Raw genomic sequence first — 24,437 nt, 5'->3', positions numbered from 1 at the left:
GGCCCAGCTTCACAGGCCCAAAAGCTTCTAATGGCCTGCCTATGATATAAAATAAGGTTGGTCATAAGGGCATTTGATAATGATGTCATAGTAATAAAGGTAGCCTGTAAATGGTTTGTAAGGGTTTTTTTCTGCCTTATTTTCTTTTCCCTTAATTTTTAAGTTATTTTTAATTGAATAAACCATCATACCATTTTTTTCTTCTGTCTTGGATTAGCAGTTCTTCCCATGCAATTAAGTGGGGTAGAGTGCTCCGTATGGCCCACTGCCATTTTTAAAACCAGTCTTTATTCAAGGTGTTAAAACTGAGTGGATTTGTCTCTTGCTTCCAACCCAGCCATGTCCTTTGCAGTACAGTGCAAGGTCAACCACAATTTGTGATTTGTAAACAGGTATATTATTAAGAGCATGCAATGTATAGACCAGAATTTTCTGTAGACTTGTCTTCTCTGGCATTGACTGCTCCTACTATTAGGGTCTATGGTCCCTTCTCTACCATGTTCCCACCGTGACACCTGGATGCATCTGGTGTCAGACTAGTGGTTTCTCTCCCTCTGTCTTTTGCTGGGCTCCACGGGAGCGAGAAGTCACTCAAAGGGCAGGTAACTGCATGGACACTGCTGAATGTGGAAGGAACTGGGACTGTTTTCAATTTGCATTGTGCTTTCTGCTTTTTTTTTTTTTTTTTTTTTAAACAACCTTTTCTGTGCTTCTCACCCCAAAGTATTTGTGAATACAAAGAAAGAGGGAGAGATCAGTGGCATAATGAAGAAAGAACTTTCAGGGCCAAATGACTGGGTATGGACGGATAGATGTAGGTGATCGGGAGAATTATTTTAAAGAAAATTCCAACGTTCAGTTCTGGGAGAACCTTGGTATCATTAACACAAGCAAGGAGCTTAGAAAGGGGGACACTGCCGTTGAAGGAAATGATAAATTTAGTTTCTCATTTGACTCAGCAGCTCAAGTGGAAGGAGGATTTTTAAATAGTAAATCACTGAAGGGCACTGACGGTAACTTAGTGGGTGGAATGTGGAATGGCTAATATCTGTGCAAGGCCTAAAGGCAGTAGAATAAATTAGGATAAACATCGCTAAGGGAGTCACTTAAAACAGCCAGGAGGCTATTAAGGAGGTAAGGGACACCTTGTGCCTCAGTTCTTAGAGCTGCTATTAAGTTGCTAAACCTGTTACTAAACTCAACTCAAGGCCCAGCCATAAGCATCCTGGAACAACAGCTGCTGCCTGGACATATGTGGACCTTCCTATCCTTATAGTTTTCACCCCCTCATCTGCATCCTGGAACCAACCAGTCCTTGTTAAGCTAGCCAGCAATCCGTCATCTGCATGGAAGGATTACATTTCGTGGGTTCTGCCTTTATAAACCCTGCCTTCCTTTGTTCTCTCCAGAGTGTAGTTGGGTTGCTACCGGAATCTGCCTTGTTTGGATCCAAATCCTTTAAGGCCCCAAATAAACTTTTGTTTTACAGCCTCAAATCTTTATCGGTTAGCCTGGCATTTCAGGAACTAGACACTGTGAAGGTGGAAGCTACACGGAGCTAAGCGTCTGGAAATACGCTGTGAATGGAAAGGGGGCTGTGCAATAAACCTGACAAGCCCCTGGGTGGGAGGGGGGCGCACGCAGGCCTCACAAACTCGGTGACCGAGAGTAACCCCGCAGGATGGTCTGATCACAAATTCCTCACTGGGTGTCCCAGACCTTTGGCAAAGGTCAGTCTTTAAGTGAGTTCTGTCCATTGTTCCTATGCACAGAGGATAACACACCTTTGAAACGTCAGAGTCATTTCCTTTTCCTGTGCCTCGAAAACATAACTTAGGTCAGCACCAGGGCACAAGAAATGTTAATTATTAACTATCCTATACCCACCTATGTAAAAGAAGCATTTTTCTCCATTTGCCTTTTATTCAATCCTAGGGATTTCCCGGCACCCCCTTGCTTGATCCCACCTCCTTAATCTTGTCAGTGGATTTCGTGCACCTTCCTTAAGTCTTCTCCTTTAATTACGACTTATAAAATCTGCAAAACTGCCATTCTACAGAGCATTTGAGATCTTCCTTCCTGGCGTATGTCATCAGTGAGGCTCAATAAACTTGTAAAAGTTCTTGATAGGTTTGGACATTCTACGTCAACAGTACCAACTAGTAAGTCGGCCTTTTAGGAATGGGTTACTGTGTGCGTTGGAAACCACCGTAAGCAGTTCATATTTTTTTCCTTCAAGGGCGAGCATGGGCACTGAAGGGTTTTTAAGTTGCGTCCTGAGGAAATCTGCATGTTAGAAGGATCTGGAGGGTACCTTCCTTTTCTAGAAGTGGGGCCAGGATAATGGGGAGACCCCCTCTAGCCTGCATTCTGCAATCTGTGGAGTTCCATACCCCTTTTCATTACCAGGGCCAAGATCAGGGTGAACAAGGCAAAATTTAAGGGGTGCCCAAAAACCCAGCCATTAAGGTGACTGATACTTTAATGCAATATTTTTTAAATGTTAAAATTAATAAAAAGTATCCACAATGAACAAAATACCAGAATTTTAAATAAAGACAAGCATCTATAAGCTGAAGTTAATTAGAAGTATTATTTAAATATTGGTCAAAAAAAGTTGTCAGACACGGCAATTTTTGCAATCGGAAATAGATAGGAATTAGGTATTGAAAATATTGACTAGCCCAGCCGGGCATGGCTCAGCGGTTGAGCATCCACCTAGGATCCAGGCGATCGGGGTTCGAGTCCCGGTCAGGGCACATGCCCGGGTTGCAGGCTAGGCAGCCGATCAATGACTCTCATCATTGATGTTTCTAGCTCTCCCTCTCCCCCTCCTTTCCTCTCTCTGAAATCAATAAAGATATGTTTTTAAAAAAAAGAAAAAGAAAATATTGACGAGTTTACCTCCATTAAAGCCGGGACAGTAAAATTATAATAAATTGTTTTTGCTATAAGTGAAATATTTAACTTTAAAACAGTATTGTGAGTTTTAATACACCTACCTGAAATAGTCAATGTTTCTTCCAGTAATTGAATGTTCTGGAAAAAAAAAAAAAATTAATATATAAAAATACAAGGATGCATATTTTTCCTTGTGCTTCAGAACCCAATATGGCTCTGCTTTTTTAAAATTCTAACTGTTCAGCACGAATTTTTTGCATCAACTTGGACTTCTTTAAACATCGCATGAACATATTCACCTTAATTGCCCATTTTTTGGCGCCTCCTTCCTCGGCGCGCTCAGCCCTGTCTGTCCCGCTCCTTTTTTCTCTTGTTTCCTTTCAGCGTTAGGCTGGTCTGGACCTTTCTGGTGTTTTCCAGAGGCGGAGCTATGCTGTGCGGCGCCCATCAAAGAATCTCGTTACATTTTATAACCTTGAAATCAGCCCCATTCACCACCGGGCGGCGTTCCCGTCTCGGCTCCCCGCCCGGAAAGAAAAGCTCCCGGAACCAACGCGTGACGGGGGGGCGTGTTTCCCGCGGCGACGGCCGGTAGCATCTCTACCACGCACGCCAAGCCCTTTCCGGTTTCTCTTTCCTCTCGCGAGTCTTGCGTCGTGGCTGCGTCGGGAAGTCACTTCCTGTCTCGGGGCTGCCGGGGCTGGCGCGTCCGGTGAGGGCGGGAGGAAGGTAGGAGCCCTGCGCCGGGTGCTCGCGCGGCCCCGCGCGGGTCGGAGGCGGGGTGCTGTGGCTGCCTGTCCCCTCTGTCCCCACGCGTGGGGGGGGACTCCGCGGTTCCCCGTCCCCTCCCAGCCCCTCCGTGCCGTCGGTGGGGGGCTCCGCTCGGAGAAAGGGCACCTGCCCATCCCGGCGGTGAGGCCGGCGGCCCAGGAATCCCCTTGAGCCTTCGCCAACCGGGATGGAGGCCGTCATTCTGCAGCAACAAGTTTCAGATTTAAGTCTCTTGGTGACACTCCAATTTTCGAGCCCTCCTCCCTGTGTTAGAACTGTTTTACGTGTATTGGATTTGACAGTGAATGATCAATCTGGACAAAAATCCCTGCACACCGGGAGCTTTCCTTTTAATAAAACTTGAGACGACAGTGGGACGGCAATGGGAATAACTCAGAATAAGGAGTTGTTTGGATGGATGGATGGATGGGGTCGAAAAGATACGGATGGAGGAATGGCGATGTGTTACCGTTATAAGGTGAAGGGCGTGCACATCGGGAATGCACCTCGGCATTTAGGATTAGCGAATTTGTGCTGTTGCTGTAAGAGGGAGTATTAATTTACCTTTCTTTTCCCATTCAGGAGGAGACTACAGATTAGGTTGTAGAAAAAGGAGAAGCGATGTTTCGAAGGCCTGTGTTACAGGTAATCATTTTCCACATGAGCACGGGGATGTGTTCTCATCCGTCTTTGTGATTAGATTTCTTTAGGCTTTTGGCTGCAGAGGCAAAAGACTTTTGATTCCCCCCCCCCTTTGTGTGTACTTATTTGATATGGAGGTGTGGGGACAGATTTTACCTGTGTAAATAATATTCACTAAAACAAAACATATTTTCCAGACATTCATATATATATATATATATAATGGGAGTCATTATTTATTAAAACATGTTACTTGCATTTAGATTAGTTCAGGAGCATTTAAAGTCTTCATTGGTCCAAAGACTATGAGACTCGTTGCCCCAGCATTTTTCTGTAAGTGTGGTTTCTTTTCTGACCGTCTGCCTTCTATGTTGTCAACTGCCCCCCAACCCATCTCCGCATACTGAGGAGAGCTGCTGCAGTCTGGGCATCACTATTTGCTATATTCAAAATTCCTTCTCATTCCACCCAGTCTGAAATTGCTCCAGGCATTTTTGCCAGCCCTGAGCCAGCCTGGGCTACCCCTTTTCCCTACCTAGCACATTTGGGCATCAAGTCCTGCAGATTTTCCTTTATGACGCTTCTTACTCCCCGTGCTGTTCAGGCTAATGAAGAATCAATTCCTCCATGAAAACTGTTCTTATCTCCCTCCTTCTACTGGAGAATTGACCCTACATTCTTGGAACCCCATTATAACCCATGCATACTTTTAGCGTGTGTGTGTGTGTGTTGAAGTGTGAAACTTGAAAAAGTTACTACTGGCTTAATACTCAATATTTCAGTATTAAGAGATCTTTGAAACCAGATCTAGAAAACCAGAGTTAAAAGTTTAATTTAAAAACATTATCCCAGTTAAAAAATTCTTTTCCTATTTCTGCTTCTCCTTAAGGCCTTGATTTTTGTAAACCCAAATGAAACATATTAATATTGTATAAGACTTAAGAGCTAGTTTGGATCATCTGAGTTCTCAAATGAGTACATTTCTAGAATCATAATACAGATACTATTTAGCAGTTTGATTCTTTAGTATGTTCTGACTCATGTCTTTATTTTCTTACCCACTCTCAGCCCCAAAACATAGTGATAGGATTTGACAGCCAACAGTACCCCAGAAATGGGTGTTTGTATGATTGGTGGACATCTGCTTTTTATGTTAACAGTGCTGCCACCTGGCACAGGGAGTTTCCCTGAGCCCAGCGCTGTGCCCAGTGATGTGTACTCGTGTCTTAGCAGGAGCTCTTGAACAGAGTGTCTTTAAGGAGGGAGCAGAGGGCATTGGGAAAAGCAGCAGCCCTGGTGCCAGAGGGTTCTGGGTTCTAGGCATGACTTGCCACTGTAGGATTTTGGGCAAGTTACTTAATCTCTCTGAACTTCATTTTTTTCATCTCTAAAGTGGGGATAATGGCCCAGCTGGGCATGGCTCAGCGGGTGAGCGTTGACCTGGGATCCAGGCGATCAGGGTTCGATTCCCAGTCAGGGCACATGCCCAGGTTGTGGGCTCGATCAATGACTCATCATTGATGTTTCTATCTCTCTCTCTCCATATCCTTCCCTCTCTCTGAAATCAATAAAGATATATTTAAAAAATAAAATAAAGTGGGGATAATTTTGCATAGTTTATAGATTTATTCTAAGGATTAACTGATAAGAGCTAAAGCACTTAGCTGGTATTGAGTAGTGATAGCTGTTATTGTCATTGAGTGCTGCTGTTATGTGGCAGCAACTACCTTTCTCTGCCAAACTGATTTAGACAATCATATCTTTATACTTTATCAAAGAACCAAATTTGTTGATCTTAGACTTTTCCTTTGGCCTATTGAAAGCATGAGTTTGTCCAGCGTATATTAGGTTTTACCTTTTCTGTGCAGCCACAGAAGCAGCATAATCAGGAGGGTTACCACAAAAGACACAGGAGAGGAATGTAAGTTAACTTTCTTCAGCATGCTCTCTGGTGCCTCCTTCGTACCTTTGCGCTTCTGTAGTAGGTTGCCCTTAAGTGTTGCGTGGTCCTTCTGGCACCGTGTGACAAGAGAACTCGGGAAGTGTGTCTCTTGTTTTCCGTGGATGTATGCTGCAGGAGCAGCTGACTAGATGGTAACTGAATGTGAGTAAGTCTTCTGTTTGTGTTTGCCTTTCCCTGAAAATTCTAAAACATCACAGCCATTTTATTCATTTGTTCCACTCTAGGTGCTTCATAAATTTGTAAGACATGAATCTGAAGTAGTAAGCAGCTTGGTTCTTGAAAGATGTAAGTAGTAGCTAATTTCCAAGTTTAAAGTATGATATTTGTAGCAGTGTGCTAATATTCTCTCACAGGTGCACTGGGTGGGTCATAATCTATTAGTCATGGTGCCTTTGGCTCACATTTGCCTCTCAGGTTTTGGCCTTGACCTATCAGGCTGTAGGGCCTAGTATAAATGGGCCCTTCTCCTTTACCAGTCAGATCGCACTCCCTCTGCCACAGAATTTCCTTGAGTCGTAGTTGGTTATCTGAGTTACCCAGGGTTATGTGCTATTTGGCCAAGGGACTGAGTTTGTGAAACCTGTTGTTTCACAGAAATATTCCCTTACATTTATAAAGATTTTCAGATCTCAGATTTGTTATTTTAATGATACAGTTTTTGTAAGAGGTATTTTAAAGAAAAATTTTAAGAGCTTAATATTTAGTTTGTGGGCTACTCTCTCTAAGAATATTTTCTCCTTTCTTGCCAACCCTTTTTTCCTCCCAGCCTCTCATTATTTGCCCCCTCAACTGATTTTCTTCTTCAGGATATTTCTCTCAATCTCATTTTATCTCTACATTGCATTTCAGCTCTGAATCGTGTGCAGTTACTTGGGCGAGTGGGTCAAGACCCTGTCATGAGACAGGTGGAAGGGAAAAACCCAGTCACAATATTTTCTCTAGCAACAAATGAGATGTGGAAATCAGGAGACAATGAGACATACCAAATGGGTGAGTATAAAAGACAGGGTGACAGTTTTATCAGCAATAAATAGACATTGTTTACTTTCTGTTACCTGACTAGAGATGAGCTACTTTTAGAAAGGATTGTTCTTCTCTGACTTTGTTCTGTTCTCCTAGACACTGTGACATTGGCTTTACTTTTGTCATCTATTTTGTCTGCTGGCATTTGTGATCCTATTTCGTGTTCTTGTGATTTAGGTGATGTCAGTCAAAAGACAACATGGCACAGAATTTCAGTATTCCGACCAGGCCTCAGAGACGTGGCATATCAGTATGTGAAAAAGGGGTAAGTGGAGGCAAGAAGCATCTTACAGTGTGAATGGTTTAAAAACTGATAACAAGTGTTCTCATGGAATGTGTAGCTCCTTTGTTCCTGAGTACTACTGATTTATATTAACTCAGATATTTATTTAATCAGTGCTTAATTCTATATGCATTTGTAGCTGTGTGTGAAAAGGTGTATAAAACCTGGTTTAGCCTTCTAAAAACTTAAAGTTTAGGGAAAATGGGACGTGTACATAAATAGAAGCAGATGAGGCCAGAGGGAAGGCAAAAGTGTACCAAGTGCCCTGTGAGCAGGTGCAGCACAGACTTAAGGCATACATGATTGCCTTAGCAGAGGATCTGGAATGTATGAAGCCTGGCACAGTGAGGTTTATGGTCATATTCACACCAGGTATTTTATATTTGACAGTTTTATATAAGCTTCATAGTTCCCCTTTGAAATGCTTGAATCGATTATATATAGAAAGTGCTTTGTCCAAACCCACAGGACAAAGGGTGTGTGTAACAGCAGCTGTATTCACAGTTAATATATTTCGTAAAAATATTTTCAGCAGCGACAACAATTCAATTTCCTTTCAGTAACTGCATACCTTCTCTTCTTATGTACTTTTGTGTCCTTTATATATGTGAGTATGAATATGTGCCTATACACACGCAAACATGTAGGAATGCATACCTATTCTTCGTATGTACCTCTGTGTCCTTTATATACGTATATATGAATATGTGCGTATACACACAAACACATGTAGGAAATTTCAAGGAAAATGTCTATATGGAACTTCACCTTGTGTGTCATGACTATCCTCTAGCTTAGTCTCCTAGATAATGCAGAACTAGTCTTAGTTATTAACTCTGAGTGAACTGCTAAGCTGAAAACCTCTTTTGAATTTTAATATCTAAGTCTCTTGAGAATAACTTGAGGAATTGAAAGTGAGAACCAGATCTGTTAGCGAGTCCAAAATCAAAGGTCAGGGAAACGACACATTAGAAGTCACTCCTAAATACTTAACGGCTGTCTCTAGATTGCCCTTCCATTTCCATGGTCTTCAGGTTGCCTTTTTTAAAAATTTTACCTTAAGATTTTGAACAATTTTTTTTTGAACTTCCTTATGGACCACAGTCAGCTCAAAGGTGAAACATTGTCCTTTTTACTGAGATGAGTCTGTCAGTGCGTACGCTCTGTTTCAGTCCTCTTCATTCTAAGCTTGGAGAAGTGGTAACAAAATGAGGTTATGTGTGATTATACATTCCATCCTTAGTGTACACTCATTACTGCACCCAGTTTGACTCTCTTGTAAAGCATATTAGAATCTCCAGACTGAAAGCGAAATTTTACGTATTTCAGGTCTCGAATTTATGTGGAAGGGAAAGTAGACTATGGTGAATACATGGACAAAAATAATGTGAGGCGACAAGCAACAACAATCATAGCTGGTAAGAAGCTTGTGGTATCAGCTGTTCTTTCCCCCCTTCTTTAAAGGCTTGGTTGTGTTCTAAGTAACTTAAACTGGGGTTGTAAGTGCTGATAACTGATGAGATTGTATAAGGCAGCTCACTAGAAGGATGCTGAGTGTGCTTTCTGGCCTTGCTAAGAGCTTTTACACATATCTATTCCTTTAGAAAATTATCTCTATACTCAGACACTCTTAGTTCACAAGTAATGTTGAATAGATTATAACTTGGGCTGTCTCTGCCAGTTTTTATTGTGGGGCCATGGCCTAAACAGGGAGAAGCCTGTGGCAGGATAGAGTTCCACTATTCGAGAGGCATTGGACATTTGTGCAGATTTATTCAGAACCTCTTTGGTACTTAACATGATGCTTTTGTTTTAAATTCCTATTGTTCTCGTTAAACAAAATACAAAATAACTTAGAAAAGATGGACGCACAGAGTTTAAAGAAGGTTAAGAATCCCCTAGAGCATTTTTCAACCTTTTTTGAAAATTCTACAAGAATTTTGCAAACTACCCTTTTGGACATCTTTAAGTTGACATTAACATTTTTTTCAATGTAAAATTGTTACTCTTAAATGCATTAATGGATCTAAATATAGCAGATTGATACCAATCATCATTTAAAAAAAAAATCTGAATCTTCAGCATTTGGAAATTTTATAATACAGTCATGTACCATATAACGATGTTTGGGTCAACAAAGGACCACATATAAGGTAGTAGTAGTACCATGATATTGTAATGGAGCTGAAAATCTTCTTTCACTTAGTGAAGTCGTAGCCATTGTAACATCATAGCACAATGCACAACTCACGTGTGTGTGTGTGTGTGTGGTGAGGCTGGTGTCAACAAACCTGCGCTGCCAGGCATATAAAAGTACAGCACATAGACCTACGTACAATACGTAATACTTGAGAATGATAATAAATGACTGTGGCACTGGTCTGTGCATTTACTTTTTATCATTATTTTAGAGTGTACTCTTTCTACTTATTAAAGAAAAACTTTACTATAAAACAGAATGTGTGTCACACCCGGCAGCTCTTGATTGTGTCATTTTTTTCTAGAGCTTGACTTAATCTCGTGTTGTTTGTACAGTAGCAGGATGTATAGGCTTGTAGCCCAGGAGCACTAGGCTCTACCATACAGCCTAGGTGTGTAGTAGGCTACACCGTCCAGGTTTGTGTAAGTGCACCCTGTGATGTTCACACAACGATCAGAACCCATCCCTGTTGTTAAGTGGCACATGACTGTATTCCTTTTCTCTGAACTTGTGTTTCCATTCCATTTTCTCCTCCGAAGTGTGTCTTAATAAGTTGCATAGTTAAGGATCTTTTATTATTTGTCTTGCTATATTTGTAATAAAAATGCATAAATAGAAATTTTAAAATATTTTTAAAAATTCTGTGACAGTAAGGTGCTCAGTGTCACAGAATTTCTTCATTGGATCATATTTTAGTTGTTTTTAGTACATAATTGACCAAAACAACTTTAATATATAAATATAAAAACTAAAATTATATTGGAAATACATCATATAATGAGATTGATAGTTAAAGTGCTAAAATAAGACCGTTAAGAACTAACTGTGTTCTTTTGTTTGTTTTTATGGGTATAAACACTGAGAAACCTTGTTTTTATAAATAAGTAGATGGGAATTATAGACATTTTATTGTAGTAATGTCTCAATGTTTAGGAAGTTCAGAGACATGCCAAAATTAGCATTTAAAAGTTAAGTTTTCATTATGGAAAATGTCACACATACAAAAGTGGAGAGAAAATTTTTTAAAAATTCCATCATTTAGCTTCAATAATTATCAACTGGTGGCTGATAGTACTTCATCTATGCCCCCAGCCACTTTCCCTCCACCTGGGTTATTTTGACATGAATTTCAGACATTATATTATTTCATCCATAAATATTTCAGTAGGTATTTCTGAAAGATATGAACTTTGTTTTAAAATGTAACTATAGTGCTGTTAAGAAATTATTATTCAAATTTTTTTACAAGTTATCACAGTTTTCAGGGTTCCTTGATTGCTCCAAAATACAAGTCCAAACATTATCTTACATTGTTTACATGTGTCTTAAGTCGCTCTCATTTTTTTTTTTGAAACAACAGAAATTTATTTTCTTAAAATGCAGAAGGCTGGACATCTGAGAACTTCAGTCTCTTTTAATCAACAGATTTTTTCTTTTTAATGTTTCTCTTTCCCTTGCTCCAGAGTCCATGTCTTAACCACTATACCACATTGATAAATTACAATTTGTTGTAAATAATAATTACAGTATATATTTTCTTACCGGTTTCTTTGAAAGTACATTGTCCTTGAAAACCAGCGTAGGTATCTTTCCACCTTCATTATCAGACCTTCGATGAGGTTCTTCCTGACCATTTTGCTTTCATAATTCTCGAGTGTCTCAACAATAAATCATTTCCTACATGCCCTGTTCTTCCTTTGGTTATATCTACAGAGATATCTACCTGTTCAGAATTTTTTCTAGATCTCTGTATGGTATAGATCTACACCTGTGAGTTCAGCAGTGGGAAAACATGCTTTCTAATAAAATAATAATTGACATTTCTAAATCTCTATTTATTTATGAAGCATTAACACTTTCATATTTCACTGTAAACCAAATGTGTGGGCTAAGTTTGATTTGTGAATTGCTACGAACCGAGCCAAATAGATGCATTTCCAATTATCTGCCTTTTTGTGGTTTTCTTGTCACTGGTATTCACATAGGTTTATAGCTCCTAGTAAAAATGAATAGCTCTTCAGTGACAGTTGAGTTGAAGGGAGTAGCCTTTAACTTGGTCGATCTATTTTATAGGCCTTATTTTTTCCTCCCTGGGATCGCGTCTGTAACTTAAAAATAACCGCCAGCAGATGGCACTCTTGCCTTTACACACTGATGCAATTCTAACAATCTTCTGAAATGGCCATTCTGCACCAAAATACTCCATTTTTGGAACATAGATAGTCATGAACAAATAGTCATTATATAATAACCATTTTTGAATAATTCCCGAGTTAAAAGAATCTAGATCTTCTAATGTTATACAGGAAGTGCTATTTAATTATTTTCCTTTGCTCATCCTAATTGAACTCTGTCTGGGACAGCATTTTAAGAGCAATGTCTGTTCTTAGATAAAAATGCTCTCTCTGTAATACTGATTAGTAAAAATTTTCCAAAGAATGAGTCTATAAAACTCATTCTGTTTTAAAATTAAAAAATAAAATGTCTTCTATGTGAGCGTTCTGAGTTACTTAAAAACATAAATCTGTCCTTGCTGACAAGGCCATCTGTTGAGCCCTGACTTTCCCCCACACCTCTGGCATGAGGAGTCTTCTGCTGGGTTCTTTCCTGCGTGAGGATGTGCTGCCTGGTTAATGGCATCTGTCTGAGCATTGAAAGCTTCGAGGTTTGTGACTAGTTGTTTGGTAGAAAGTCATTGCTGAGAAGACAAGAAAAATCCCACTTCTTCTAACAAGGCCGAGTTGTTGACAGACAGCCCAAGCTCAGCTTTGAACTCCATCATGCTGATTTTATGTATCTCTTGTGAACATAACAAGAGTTATTTCATATTTTGAGAATTTCTATGAAGTCCTCTTAGTTAACAGCACTGAAGTATGTATGTATTAGAGGGGAATGATTAAATGGGATGGGTAAAGAGTTCTGAAAATAATACTTGTACTCTGGCTTCTTTACAGATAACATTATATTTCTGAGTGACCAGACAAAAGAGAAGGCGTAGAGCGGACCGTTCTTCTTTGGCCAGTGTTTGGTACAGTCTCATTTCCAAATCATGTATAGTCTTTATAGTTTCTAAGGACAATAATTAAAATATTATTTTATATAAAATGAGTGATAATATTTCTCCTTTCTCCTGACTGTTGCTCCCCACTCCCTGATTTTGTGCTGTCAGCCTTGGTAGTTCCTGTCTAATGTGACATTCACTAGTTGTTTATCCTTTAAGGGATGGTTTCTTTGTACAAGTATACAAAATAGTGAACTGTCAGGGTCACCTGTGCTGCGGTGAAGCAATGTGTCCTCTCGTGTTTCGTGCCAACTTCTGTTATGGTATTGACTCAGCCGCTCAGTGACTATTGAGCATCGCTGTATGTCAGGCATCTGTCTCACTGTTGTAAATGTTGACTGTCCTACCTGTTTGCTCTATAGACTTGAGGGCAAGGACTGTATCTTCTGTGTGTACCTGCATGTGTGTACCTGCACGTTAACCAGTGCTTGGTGTAAACAGACACTGGATAAGTCTGACAGATGCAGGATCCCAGGGGAATATTAAGCTTTAGCCTTAATTGAAGGGGGTTGCTGAGCAGTGGTTGTTATCTGACCTAAACGGCTTCAAGACTAACCTACCTTCTTCACGCCTTCTGTTTGTGGGCAATTTGAATCGTAGCATTTATGAAATAGAGTTTGCTAGCAGTAAAGACCAAAGCATGACTAGGAGTGAAATAGTTCATCTCCAGGTGATGACACAGGGCTCTGGTTCTGCCATTCTCTGTCTGAGCCACTGTTCTCTGTTGGTTGAGTCTCATCTGGAACTCTCGGAGCAGGCCCCTGGCTGCCCATTGGCATGGCCTCCCTAGGTTAGAGCCTCAGGGATGACATTTTCCTTTTGTTTTCCACGTGGCCTCTTGATGCACATATGTTTACAGAGCATTGTGTACACACAGTGACTTCTAGTATACAATTCTGGAAACTACAGAGTTCTAACAATTTACTAATAAGGATCACACAAAATAAACTCAGCTTTTCAGTGCATCTTTTACTTGAAGTTTGCATCAGTCCTCCACAGGTCCACTTCTAGTTTGTTGCAGGGTTTTAGAGGTTGGCTGCTGCTGCGCATGCTGTCCAGTTCAAATTATAGAAGTCACTCATTCCATCTGGGCCAGGCTCCAGCTTGGACTCGGGCCCACTCTGTAGTGCCCTGAACTGCGCGTCCTCTCCCCTCTGCCCGAGAGCGTGCTGCCCACTGCAGCTTAGGTCGTGCTGGACTTGAACAGGTTCAGGATTCACACGCTATGCTATGGACCCTTAATGACCAACTGAAAGGAATTCCGAGTCCCGGGCACGGGCAGAACCGTGTGTTGTACAGGATCCTTGTGAGCCGAGGGGCTCTTCTCCAATCTCCCCCTGGAGACTCCCTGAAGGCCTTGAAGCTGGGGCAGCAGAGCCTGCAGTAGGTGTTCAGCGCAGAGGCCTCAGGAATGCTTGGTACGCAGACCCACGACCCACACCAGTCAGGCTGTGGGGGCATAGGCTTTGCGCTTCCACCCAGGCGGCCCCGTGTGCTGCTCTCAACCCGGTCTAGGCACAGAGGAGACGTGTTGAAAAAAAGTACCAAACAGCGTGTGTGGTGCTATCCCAGTTTTGAAAAGTTGCAGTTAATATAATTATGTGCTTGGAAAAGTCTGGAAGAAGAAATGTCAAATGTTAATGATCTCTGGATGGGAGGCTGTGTGGTTTTTCCTTACACTTTTGTACATCCTAATATTTTTCTTAGCATTGAAAGTGTATTACTTTTATAATAAGAAAAAATAAAGCTGTTTCCATCTTGGGGAAAGCAGCCTTTCCATTATTTCCGAGCCGGGCTTGCCCTGCTCATTCACCTGCAGCCAGTACTGCTTCATGTCCTAGAGGCAAGTGGATAATCTCACTCATCTTTCCCCACCGTCTGCAGCCTGGCAGCTCACTTAGACACTTCAGTCGCCTCTTTTTTTCCCTACACTCTTTTTCTTTCATTCTTTTATTACATGTGCACAACCCAGAGTGACCGCCTTTAAAGACCGGCCCACGTGAGAGCTACTGTTTGCTGCCAATGCAGTTTCCAGGCAGCCATCTGTTTCTTAAATATCCCTGGACGGTTAGTCCAGAGACATTGAAAAATACCAAGGATGTGCTTCTGTGGCTGTTTAGGGGAGTCCTGTCACTGTCAACCGGTTTACAGCGGAACCTTTGCAGCTTTGTTCCCCAAAGATCATGCAGTTCTTTAAGGCAGGGCTGCCTTTGACTCAGACTACCCTCTGCCCCGTCCAGTTCCGCCTAGCACGGCGACACTGGGACGTTCTGAATGTTTGTTATTCAGTTGGAGTCACTGAAGCCCTGACATGAAAATGAGGGCAGGATCACTTTACCGAGTTTTCTGTTGGGGTTTGCATTATGTGCCCTGAAGATGGGTGGAGGCAACAGCAAGCAAATGGAGACTGCGAGATGATCAGAGTTGAGTTGTAGAGAAATCTCTTAATAAGCATATAGATGGCCGACACTTACTGTGTGCTTACTGTGGGCCAGGCACTGAGCTCTGCATTCTACCATTGTCTCATTTAACTTAGACCCTGAGAAGAAGGTAGTATTAGCCCCATTTTGCCTGTGAGGAGGAAACGCTAGGGGCTAAGTAGCATATTGAAATCACACAGTATAAAAGAGGCAACCTTGCGCTGGCCGGTGTGGCTCAGCTGTTAGAGTGTCAGCCCCATGCACAGAAGGGTCATTGGCTCAATTCTTGGTCAAGGGCACATACCTAGGTTGCATGTTCGATCCCCGGCCCCAGTTGGGGCACGTGATAGAGGCAACCCCTCCCCCTCTTCCCCTCCCCCTCCCCCTCCCCTTCCCTCTCCTCCCCCGACCCCCTCCCTCCTTCCCTTCCACTCCCTAAAAATCAATGAAAAAAAATATTCTCAGGTGAGGATTAACAAAAAAAATAAATAAAAAGAGGCAGCCTTGAGTTTGAACTTAGGTGTGTGAACTTTGCATTTTGCTTTCTTCCTGCTGCCTGCCTCCAGCCACCCTCCCACTCCCATTGCCCCCAGTATCCAGAACTCCCCACGACTAACCTTCGACCAACACCTTTGCAGGGTGTGTCTGAATCTCACGGGGTTTAATATGTAATTGGTGGGGAGAGAATGACCTAAGAGAGAGAGGGAGACCTCTACCTCTGCCTCTTCATTCTTTCTGATTTTCAGCCTGACATCCTACAGGAGAGTAAGTTACAGTTGGTTTCCCTACCAGGTTATCTTTACAGATTCCTCTTCCTTTAGTCAAGCAGTGTCTCTACTGGTTAAAATGAGTTCAGAGTGTCTGCTCCTCATTGTTTCCTTCCTGTGAGGAGATGGAATTGTCAGGAAGTTGGTTCTAGAATTTGTCAGGCTCCCTGGAGAATGAGACTTGTCAGACGTCAACAACATTTGAGCCCTCTCACTGCTGTACTTGCCTCTGTGCCAGTCCCACAGTCTGGGACAGGGTGGTGTGTAGCTTTTCTGGCTGTCTGAGGGAACCATGCAGCCACAGTGATGAAATTTCTCTTTTATCTCTTTCCTCTTCATTCTTTTGCTCTCTCCTGTCCAAAAAAACCTTTTTTTTTAAATCTTCACCCGAGGATATTTTTTCTATTGCTTTTCAGAGTTGGGGGTGGAGAGAGAAGCATCCGTGTGAGAGAGACACAGTGATGGGTTGCCTCCTGCATGCACCCTGACCGGGCCCAGGGATCCAGCCTGCCACCGAGGTACGTGCCCTTGGCCGGAAGTGAACCCAGGACCCTTCAGTTCACGGGCTGATGCTCTAACCACTGAGCAAAACTGGCCAGGGCCATCTTGACATTTTTACGTTTTTCTGCCGCACCTGTCATTTGAGAAAAGGCGTCCATCATACTAGTTTAGTTAAGGGTATGCAGTCGGAGGGCCTGGATTTAAATCCCTGCTCCCCTCGCCAGCCGAGGGGCCCCTGGTGAGTTTCTCAGCTTCCCCTGCTTTGGGTTGTTGTTGTTTTGTTTTTTTGCAACTAAAACAGGCAGTAGTAGTATATACTTTATAGGCCTGCTATGAAGAGCACAGAAAATATATGTAGCTAACTTAGCGCGCAGTGACTGGATCAAGTGCTCAGCACATACTGGCTATTGTTACTGCTGCAGGTGTTTTAAACAGGGCCTGTCACTCAGTCACCATGCCCATTGCTTCGTCTTCATGGAAACATACGAGAGCATATTAACTTCAGTATATTGTACTTGACTTTTTTTGTTAGTAATGTCCACGGATTACTGAGCACATACCCCCACTTGGGAAGTGTCGTGTTGTTTTTTTTGTTTTAATCTTGCATGGCTTTTTACAATTAATCTGGGCTTTTTTTTTTTTTTTAAACTCCGAAGTCAGTTGGACACCTGCTGTATGCCGTGCTCCCTGCAGGCCTGGGTGTAGGGATGGATATAGCAGGAGTCCTGCAGTGAAGGAGCCCCTGACCTAAGGTGACAGGGGTTGGGTGGGGAGGACAAGCAGGAGCCTGTGCAGCTGAGAGGGATGCGGTAGAAATAAAGTCCTGTGTGGGGCACAGAAGAGGATAGTTAGGTTAGTTTTTAGCAGAAGAAACAGTATAGACGAAGATCCAGGAACTTAAAAACTCATGAAGCAGTGAGGGATAAAATCATGGAAAGTGGGTCGGGTTGAGATCAGAAAGGGCCTTGAAAGCTTGCAGAGGACTTTGGCAGTGGGCGCTCGAGAAGGTTTTAAGGCATGGGCATCTCGTCAGCATTGTGCTTTCGAAAGAACAGTGAAGACAGGTGAAATGTTAGGAGGGGGAAAGCCCGGAGGCAGTTAGCAAGCCACTGAACAAGCCTAGGAAGGTTAGTAGAGTGGGGCTGGGAGGTGACAGGAGGGCATTTGGAGTTCACAATGATTCATTCCTTGTGTACCAGTTAGGCGTTAGGTTCCTGTTAGGCTCAGGATTGGGATGCTAGTGGTGACAGAATCGATGGTGGTAAGAGAAAAGACAATTAAAAGATAATTCTGAAGCCCCGACCTGGACAGCTGTGTGGATGGTGACACTTTGTTTCTGAGACTAAGAAGTCTGGGGTGGGAGCAGATTTTCAAAGAAGGAACAATGAGTTTAGTTTTTGTTTTTAATCCCCACCTGAGGATATGTTTTACTGATTTTCGAGAGGGGAAGGCGGGGAGAGAGAGAAGCATCGATGTATGAGGCTGCCGCCTGTACTCGCCGCCACCAGGGATCGAGCCCACAACCTAGGTGTGTGCCCTGACTGGGAAGTGAATCGGCAGCCTTTCAGTGCACAGGATGAAGCCCAACCAGCTGAGCCATGCTGGCCAGGGCGATGAGCTTGGCTCTGAACATACATAGTTTTAAGCTTATATTTGGCAGGGTGATGATTACTGAGTCTGGAGCTAAGAAGAGAGGTTGAGATGAGCGACGTTTTTTTCCTTTTTCTGCCAAACACATTGTAAACAGAGTTTGTGAAATAACTTTCAAATGTTGCTTGGATTCTAGCTTTCTATGCGGAAAACCATAACGTGGGAAGGACCTGCAGTTGCCTGCTTGTTTCACAACATACCTGGGGTTTGTTTTAATCAGGTGTGGTGAGCTGGCAGACAGGGAGACAGCTGCCTTTGAGAGAGGTTTCTTTCTTACTGTTCCCAAGAGGAGGGGCCACTCCACACCATGCAGGACCACTCGGGAAGCACCAGGGTAGGTCAGGAGGCAGAAGGAGCGGGGGGGCAGTATGAGCCTGGGCTTTTATTGTGTTTTTTCATGGGGTAAGATTGGATGAGACAGGATAGGCAAGCTGAGCAAGTTCAGGATTGGACAGTTTGAATAATTCCCGGCAGGCTCTGGGCTATGTGGATGGTCCCTGGTTGTCAGGTACCAGGCCCTGGGTGATTTGAGGTAGAGGCGTAGTATCCTGTACAGTAGAAGCCTGATAAAGGGAGGCTGATAGGGTGTGTGGACTCAGGATTGGTGGGTTTGCTCATGGGTAAGTCATTTATTGTTTCTAGAAATTAGCTAAACCTGGGAGGGGGGCAGTTGCAAGGCCCCCAGATGTCAACGCATCACAAAACACAGAAAATAAGAAACGTGATAAACACCCAATACCATTACCCCTTCTGCATTTATAGAACCCAGATGTTATTGGGGTGACAGTGCACAGCTAAAATACCACAGTCCTATTCTCCTTTGCAGTTAAGGTTGCTAGGGGAGTACAAGCAGAAAGCATTTGGTGGTGCTTTCAGGAAAGTCCTTTAAATGAGCTGACTGTGTTGGAGGCTCATGTTTGTGTGTCTCCAGACCCTCATCTGGCATTTTCTTGTCTGAAATGAGGATGTGATGACTGAATCTCCAGTAGCCGTCTTGGACCACGAGATGATCTTCAGGGTGGAAGCCGGGAAGCCAGGGTCTGTGGCAACTGTGGAGCCACCATACCAGTCCTTGCCGTCTACCTGTGTGGGAGACACAAATAAATCTCTACCTTGTTTAAGCTGCTGCTTTGTGCTTTGTAATTTAACCTAGTCCTTATGAATGTACACATTTTTACCTTCATTGCCATACACACGATCAGCCCTTTATTCTTACGTTTTCTCTTAGATGACCTCCTACTGCAAGTAGGGGGATGACCTTACCTCTGCTCCCACAGTCCCTCAGGCTAACCTGTGTCTCATTTTAAGTTTGAAGAGGGAACCGAGACATAAAATGGACACAAAAGCTTAGCAATAGCCTTAAAAAGAGTGAATATAAGCACTTTTTTTTTTCACCAAATAGTTTAGTTTTTGTAGTTCCTAATGAGGACCTTTAGCTCAGCCCCGTTGAATAAAAGAGCACCTAGGTTAAGGACAGGAGCATTGCCCCAGTGCTTCCGCTGGCCGAATGCAGACGGGATCATCTGGAGGGAGGAGGCCTCCCACTGCAAAATAACTGGATCCTAAGTACAGCGTGGTTATTGCATCACTGGTGTCCTAGCTCAGGCCACCGTAAAACACCATGGACTGGGTAGCTTACACGACAGACGTGTATTTTCTCACCATTCTGGAGGTTCAAGTCCAGGGTTGGGTGCCTGCATAGTCGGTTTCTGCGGTGAGGCCTGTTTCCCAGCTAGTAAGTGACTCATTTTGCTGTGTGCTCACATGACCTCTTTGTGCACACTGGCAGGGAGACAAGAATAAGCTGGTGTCTCTTACAAGGACACTAATCCTGTCATGTCAGGATCCCACCCTTATGGCCTCATTTAACTTTATCCCCTCCAAATACAGTCAGCATTGGGGGCTGGGGCTTCAACATGTGGATTTTGAGGAGCACAGTTCAGTCCGTAGCATTGGACTTGCAGGAAGAAAGGCACCTCCACGTGACGAGTTTTAAACTAGGAGCTGCGACTGTAGCAGTAAGAAAACACCGAAAAGGGCAGAATTCCATGGAGATAGGTACGAATCTTGACATCGTGGTTTGGAAATCAATGAAGGGTATGTGTCAAAGGTGTCCCTCAAACATTCTCGAAAGAAGAGAGTGTTTAAATCTGGAACAAGGCAAGGATGTCTTGTTATCACCACTTCTCGTTAACAACCTACCTTACTGAGGCTCCAGCAAGCACAGTTATGAAGGCAAAGAAAAAGTATCAAGATTGGAAAGGAAAAAGTTACAGATGCTGTGATTACACAGAAAACAAAATCCATTGATGAATGAGGAGTAAGCATTGCTGGAAATAGGATCAGCATACAAACGTCAGTTGCAAGCAACAGTGACGAAAATGTAATTTTAAAAAGATGCCGTATACAAAAGCACCAGAAGAGGAAAGGAGTCTCCAAATGTGTGGTCTCTAGAGGACATTATAAAACACCACTGAAATACATGAAAGGAAGACTAAATACATTGGTACACCATGCTTATTGGAAGCGCCAGTAATAGAAAGATGTCAACCTTTTCCCAAGCTGATGTTACAGATCAAAATGCATAAAAATTCCCCAAAGCGTTTGGGAGAACTGGTCAACCTAATTATAAAGATTTATTGATAAGCAAAGATAATTTACTCGTGCAGAGGAAGAATGAATGGGGAACTTGCTCCTTCAGTTGGCAATATATATATTTTAATATATCTTTATTGATTCCAGAGAGAGGAAGGGAGAGGGGGAGAGAGGGAGAGAAGCATCAGTGATGAGAGAGTCATTGATTGGCTGCCTCCTGCAAGCCCCCGACCGGGGATTGAGCTCGCAGCCCGGGCATGCGCCCTGACCAGGAATCTAACCCCGATTGCCTGGATCCTAGGCCAATGTGCAACCTCTGAGCCACACCCAGCCAGGCAGCAATATATATTTTTTAATAAAGCTGTAGTGATAAAGGAAATGTACTACAGACGCAGGAATTAACAGAACAGTGGTGCAGCACTGAGGACCCAGAAACAGACCCGCACGTGTGGCGTTGCTGTGTGATAAAAGTGGCATGGGTCCCTGGATAACGGGCACATTAGCCAATAAGTGATGCTAGGAAAATTTGCCTTCCATACAAAAAGAGATGAGGTTGGATTCTCTACCTTACACCTGATGCAAAATTGAATACTTGGTTATTTAAAAGACTTATTTGTGAAACGCAAAACTTCAACATTTTTGAAAGAAAATATCAAACAATGTCCTTATGATTTGAGGATACTGACTTTTTCTTTTCAAACAAAAATGAAAACATAGAAAATAGCGATCACTTTAACTGTTAAAAAATCACCGGGAAGCAAAATGACAAGTCACAAACTGAGAAGATATTTGCAATAATATAACTAAAATATTATAAAGGCCTACAGAGCAATAAGAAAACAATAGCTCAGTAGAAAAAATGGTCAGAGCCATGGAGGCATTTCACAGAGAAGGAAATACAAACGATCTATTAATACATGGAAAAGTGATCATTAATCATCAAGGAAATGCAAACCAGGAACCAGTGAAATTTCATTTTAAGCTCTCGACGTTGGCAAATTTCAGTTCGTTTGCTAGAACCAAGTTGGAGGAGAATGTTGCAGACCAATGAAAACATAATGCATTGGTGGGGGAATGTAAATTGTCACTTTCTTCTGAGAAAACGTTTTGGCATTAACTTGTAATGTTGAGATTTCACCTAGTTACTCCACCTTTAGGTAACTTGCCCATGTGGTCCAAGACACACGTCTGAAGGTGTTTATAAGCAACAGTGTACCTAATAGTACAAAACTGGAAACGACCCAAAGATTCGTCGACAGGGAATGGGTAAATAAATGCTCACACAGTGGAATATTACACAGCAGTGGAAACGGATTGCAGCTATTGCTGTCACCAGATTAACTTTTAGAATTGGACTTGAGCTTTGTGGCAGTATCGTGGCCGATGAGGTTTATCCGAGGCGCGATTTATGCTAATAGAATCGGACTTGTAATACCTATGTGGTCATCTTGGTGGTTCATGGTCAACAAATATTTTGGAAGCAGCCGTTACTAAAGCTATGATATTTAGTCCTGGTGTGATAGTTGTAGTATTTACGTTAAAAATTAGAATGGTGTAACTGGGTTTATGATTCGTATCGGCTGTACCTGATGGAACAAGGGCAGAGATAATGATGGTATCCAGCAAAGTCTCTGAACTCCGGTCACCAGCTAATGTGGTGAACACTGTCCCAGGGTAGGATCAAAAGACGAGAAAAATTACAGTTAACCCTAAATTGCTCAATAATGGCTTATAAAAAGGTGCAAGTTCTCACTTTGGGAGGGGTAAAAGCAATCGGGCTAGTGAAAAAGTGTGATCAAACATGAGATAGTATATTTCATGAACAAAGTTGCTAGAAAATGCATTATGATAGGTTATATATTCTAAACTTTCTCCTCGGTGAATGCTAACACATGGATGGGGAATCTTATTAGTGTAAGACTGAGGGTGTGTAAAAGGTGTTACAACAGAAATCTGAATCTGGAACTGAGGCCATCAGAAAACAGCTGACCAGTGTGGGTGGTAGGTTGTAAAATTAGTCCTGCAACAGGTCCCCGGGGAGATAGCTGGGGACTGGCCACCTGATTCTGCCACACGGAGCTCTGGGGGCACCGGGCCACGTTGTTAAGTCAGCCTGAGAAAGCTGAGGGTGACTGAGGAGGACTGTGCTCATGCCCGAGTGAACTCTGCAGGGCTTTGAAATCACACTGAACACCACGCGACGCCGGGACTGATGAGTTCACCTGGCTCAGGCGACTGGCCCCTTGGCCCGTACTCAGAAGAGACAGTGCCTCATTTATTCAGATTTATCATCCGCTACTCTGTGCAGTCCTTCTGGGGGGACCTAGGAGCATAGCCTTCTGTTTTTCATTGGATAGTGTTGCTGATATGCTCTCCTCTGTGTGTCTTGATTTCTCTCCATCATTCAGATCAGTGTTTCCAAACAGTACTTCTCACAGCTCATTAGTAGGTTGCAAGGTCAAGTTTGTGATCAGCAAGCAACACTGAAGGAAAGAGAATGTCATAGGAAATATCAGAGAGCCACACATGTAGAAAGGGGAAGTATGGTTTTGTGAAACCTCTGTGTTCCCAAATACAACGTGTATTACATATATCACATATATTTAGATGGTGAATATGTATAATTTTATATAGTGACATATACATGTATAAAAGTCATATAAAGTATTACTGTTGGTCATGGTCAAGATTTGTAAGGCACTGTGTTAGATAAATAAGCCTTCTTTGCTTGACAAGTGATATCTGCGTGTGATCTGTCAGCTTAACTATTTAGGAACATGGGGTGGGCAAAAGCAGGTCGACAGCTGTTCGTATGGAAAGAGACCTGCAGGTTATGATTATTACAGTAGCTTTATTAAGGCAAAAGCGTGTCGCAGTGGCACAGAGCACTGAGATACAATCTCATAAGTGCTCACATTGCTGGCCCTTATTATTTGCAGTCTCATAGCCTTTGAAAATCAGTAAATGAACCTGGATCTCAGTGACCAGCCTGGGTCAGCCCCCTGCCTCCCGAGGTGGTTATACAAAGACCTACTTCCGCCCACCCCTGTACGGCGGTCGGGCACTCTGAGAAATTCGTATTTTGAATAGCTTATGTGCTATACTCCAGTATGGCTATCATGCAGGTGTTCAGAGAGCTAGGCCTTCTGAGCATATGGCTCACCGGGAGGAACTTGGGGCCCCCCAAGTATGGCACACTCCAGGAGGCACAGCCGTGGCACGGACTGAACTCTGTTTATGGACTTCCACCTTGACAGTGCCTTACGGCGGAATCCTGGTATTTCCCCCTTTCTGTGTGTGCCCCGAGTCCTCCGTCTGGGTCGTTTGTGTGACTCTTCCGGTGACGCTCACCTTTCTGTCCCAGGTAGCTCAGAGCTCTGCTCCCTTTGGAACTGAGCCCAAGTCCTCCATCTCCTTCGTGACTCAGATCTCTTTCCTCTCTGCGTGACACTGGACACTACCCTATTTGCATGTTGGCAAAGAGCAGCTGAATTTAGATGGAGTGTGACAACCCGTGTCATCTGTAAAGAGGACAGACCAAGCTGGAAGAGCCAGAGCGGGTCCCATCGACGGTGCTCCACAGCAGACTAGACTGGGAAGAGCCGGGAGCCGGGTGCAGTGAAGCAGCAGGTAGAGGCGACAGGCTCTACAGAAAGATCA

General features: G+C 43.0%; 1 protein-coding gene and 1 non-coding gene across 4 annotated transcripts; both read left to right on the top strand.

Moving 5' to 3' along the window:
- Positions 1 to 3,766: 3,766 nt before the first annotated feature.
- Positions 3,767 to 24,230, top strand: SSBP1 (single stranded DNA binding protein 1). Of its 3 annotated transcripts, none has more exons than XM_016205082.2 (7): positions 3,767 to 4,317; positions 6,502 to 6,562; positions 7,127 to 7,267; positions 7,478 to 7,565; positions 8,913 to 9,001; positions 12,738 to 12,811; positions 24,146 to 24,230. In XM_016205082.2, exons 1-6 carry the CDS (start codon positions 4,294 to 4,296, stop codon positions 12,779 to 12,781), a joined length of 447 nt encoding a protein of 148 aa, XP_016060568.1. In that variant the 5' UTR covers positions 3,767 to 4,293; the 3' UTR covers positions 12,782 to 12,811; positions 24,146 to 24,230. The 3 variants fall into 3 exon arrangements, with proteins under 3 accessions (XP_016060568.1, XP_016060567.1, XP_087677102.1); XM_016205081.2 differs by having other exon boundaries at positions 24,142 to 24,229; XM_087820976.1 differs by lacking the exon at positions 24,146 to 24,230 and having other exon boundaries at positions 3,768 to 4,317; positions 12,738 to 12,888.
- Positions 22,130 to 22,270, top strand: LOC148092175 (U4 spliceosomal RNA). Its single transcript, XR_015715262.1, has one exon. It is a non-coding gene; the product is annotated as a U4 spliceosomal RNA (small nuclear RNA).
- Positions 24,231 to 24,437: the final 207 nt, after the last annotated feature.

Source organism: Miniopterus natalensis, chromosome 10 (genome assembly GCF_054644295.1).
Source record: "Miniopterus natalensis isolate mMinNat1 chromosome 10, mMinNat1.hap1, whole genome shotgun sequence".
In the NCBI taxonomy this organism is placed as follows: domain Eukaryota; kingdom Metazoa; phylum Chordata; class Mammalia; order Chiroptera; family Miniopteridae; genus Miniopterus; species Miniopterus natalensis.
This window is presented reverse-complemented; position numbering and strand designations above follow the sequence as displayed.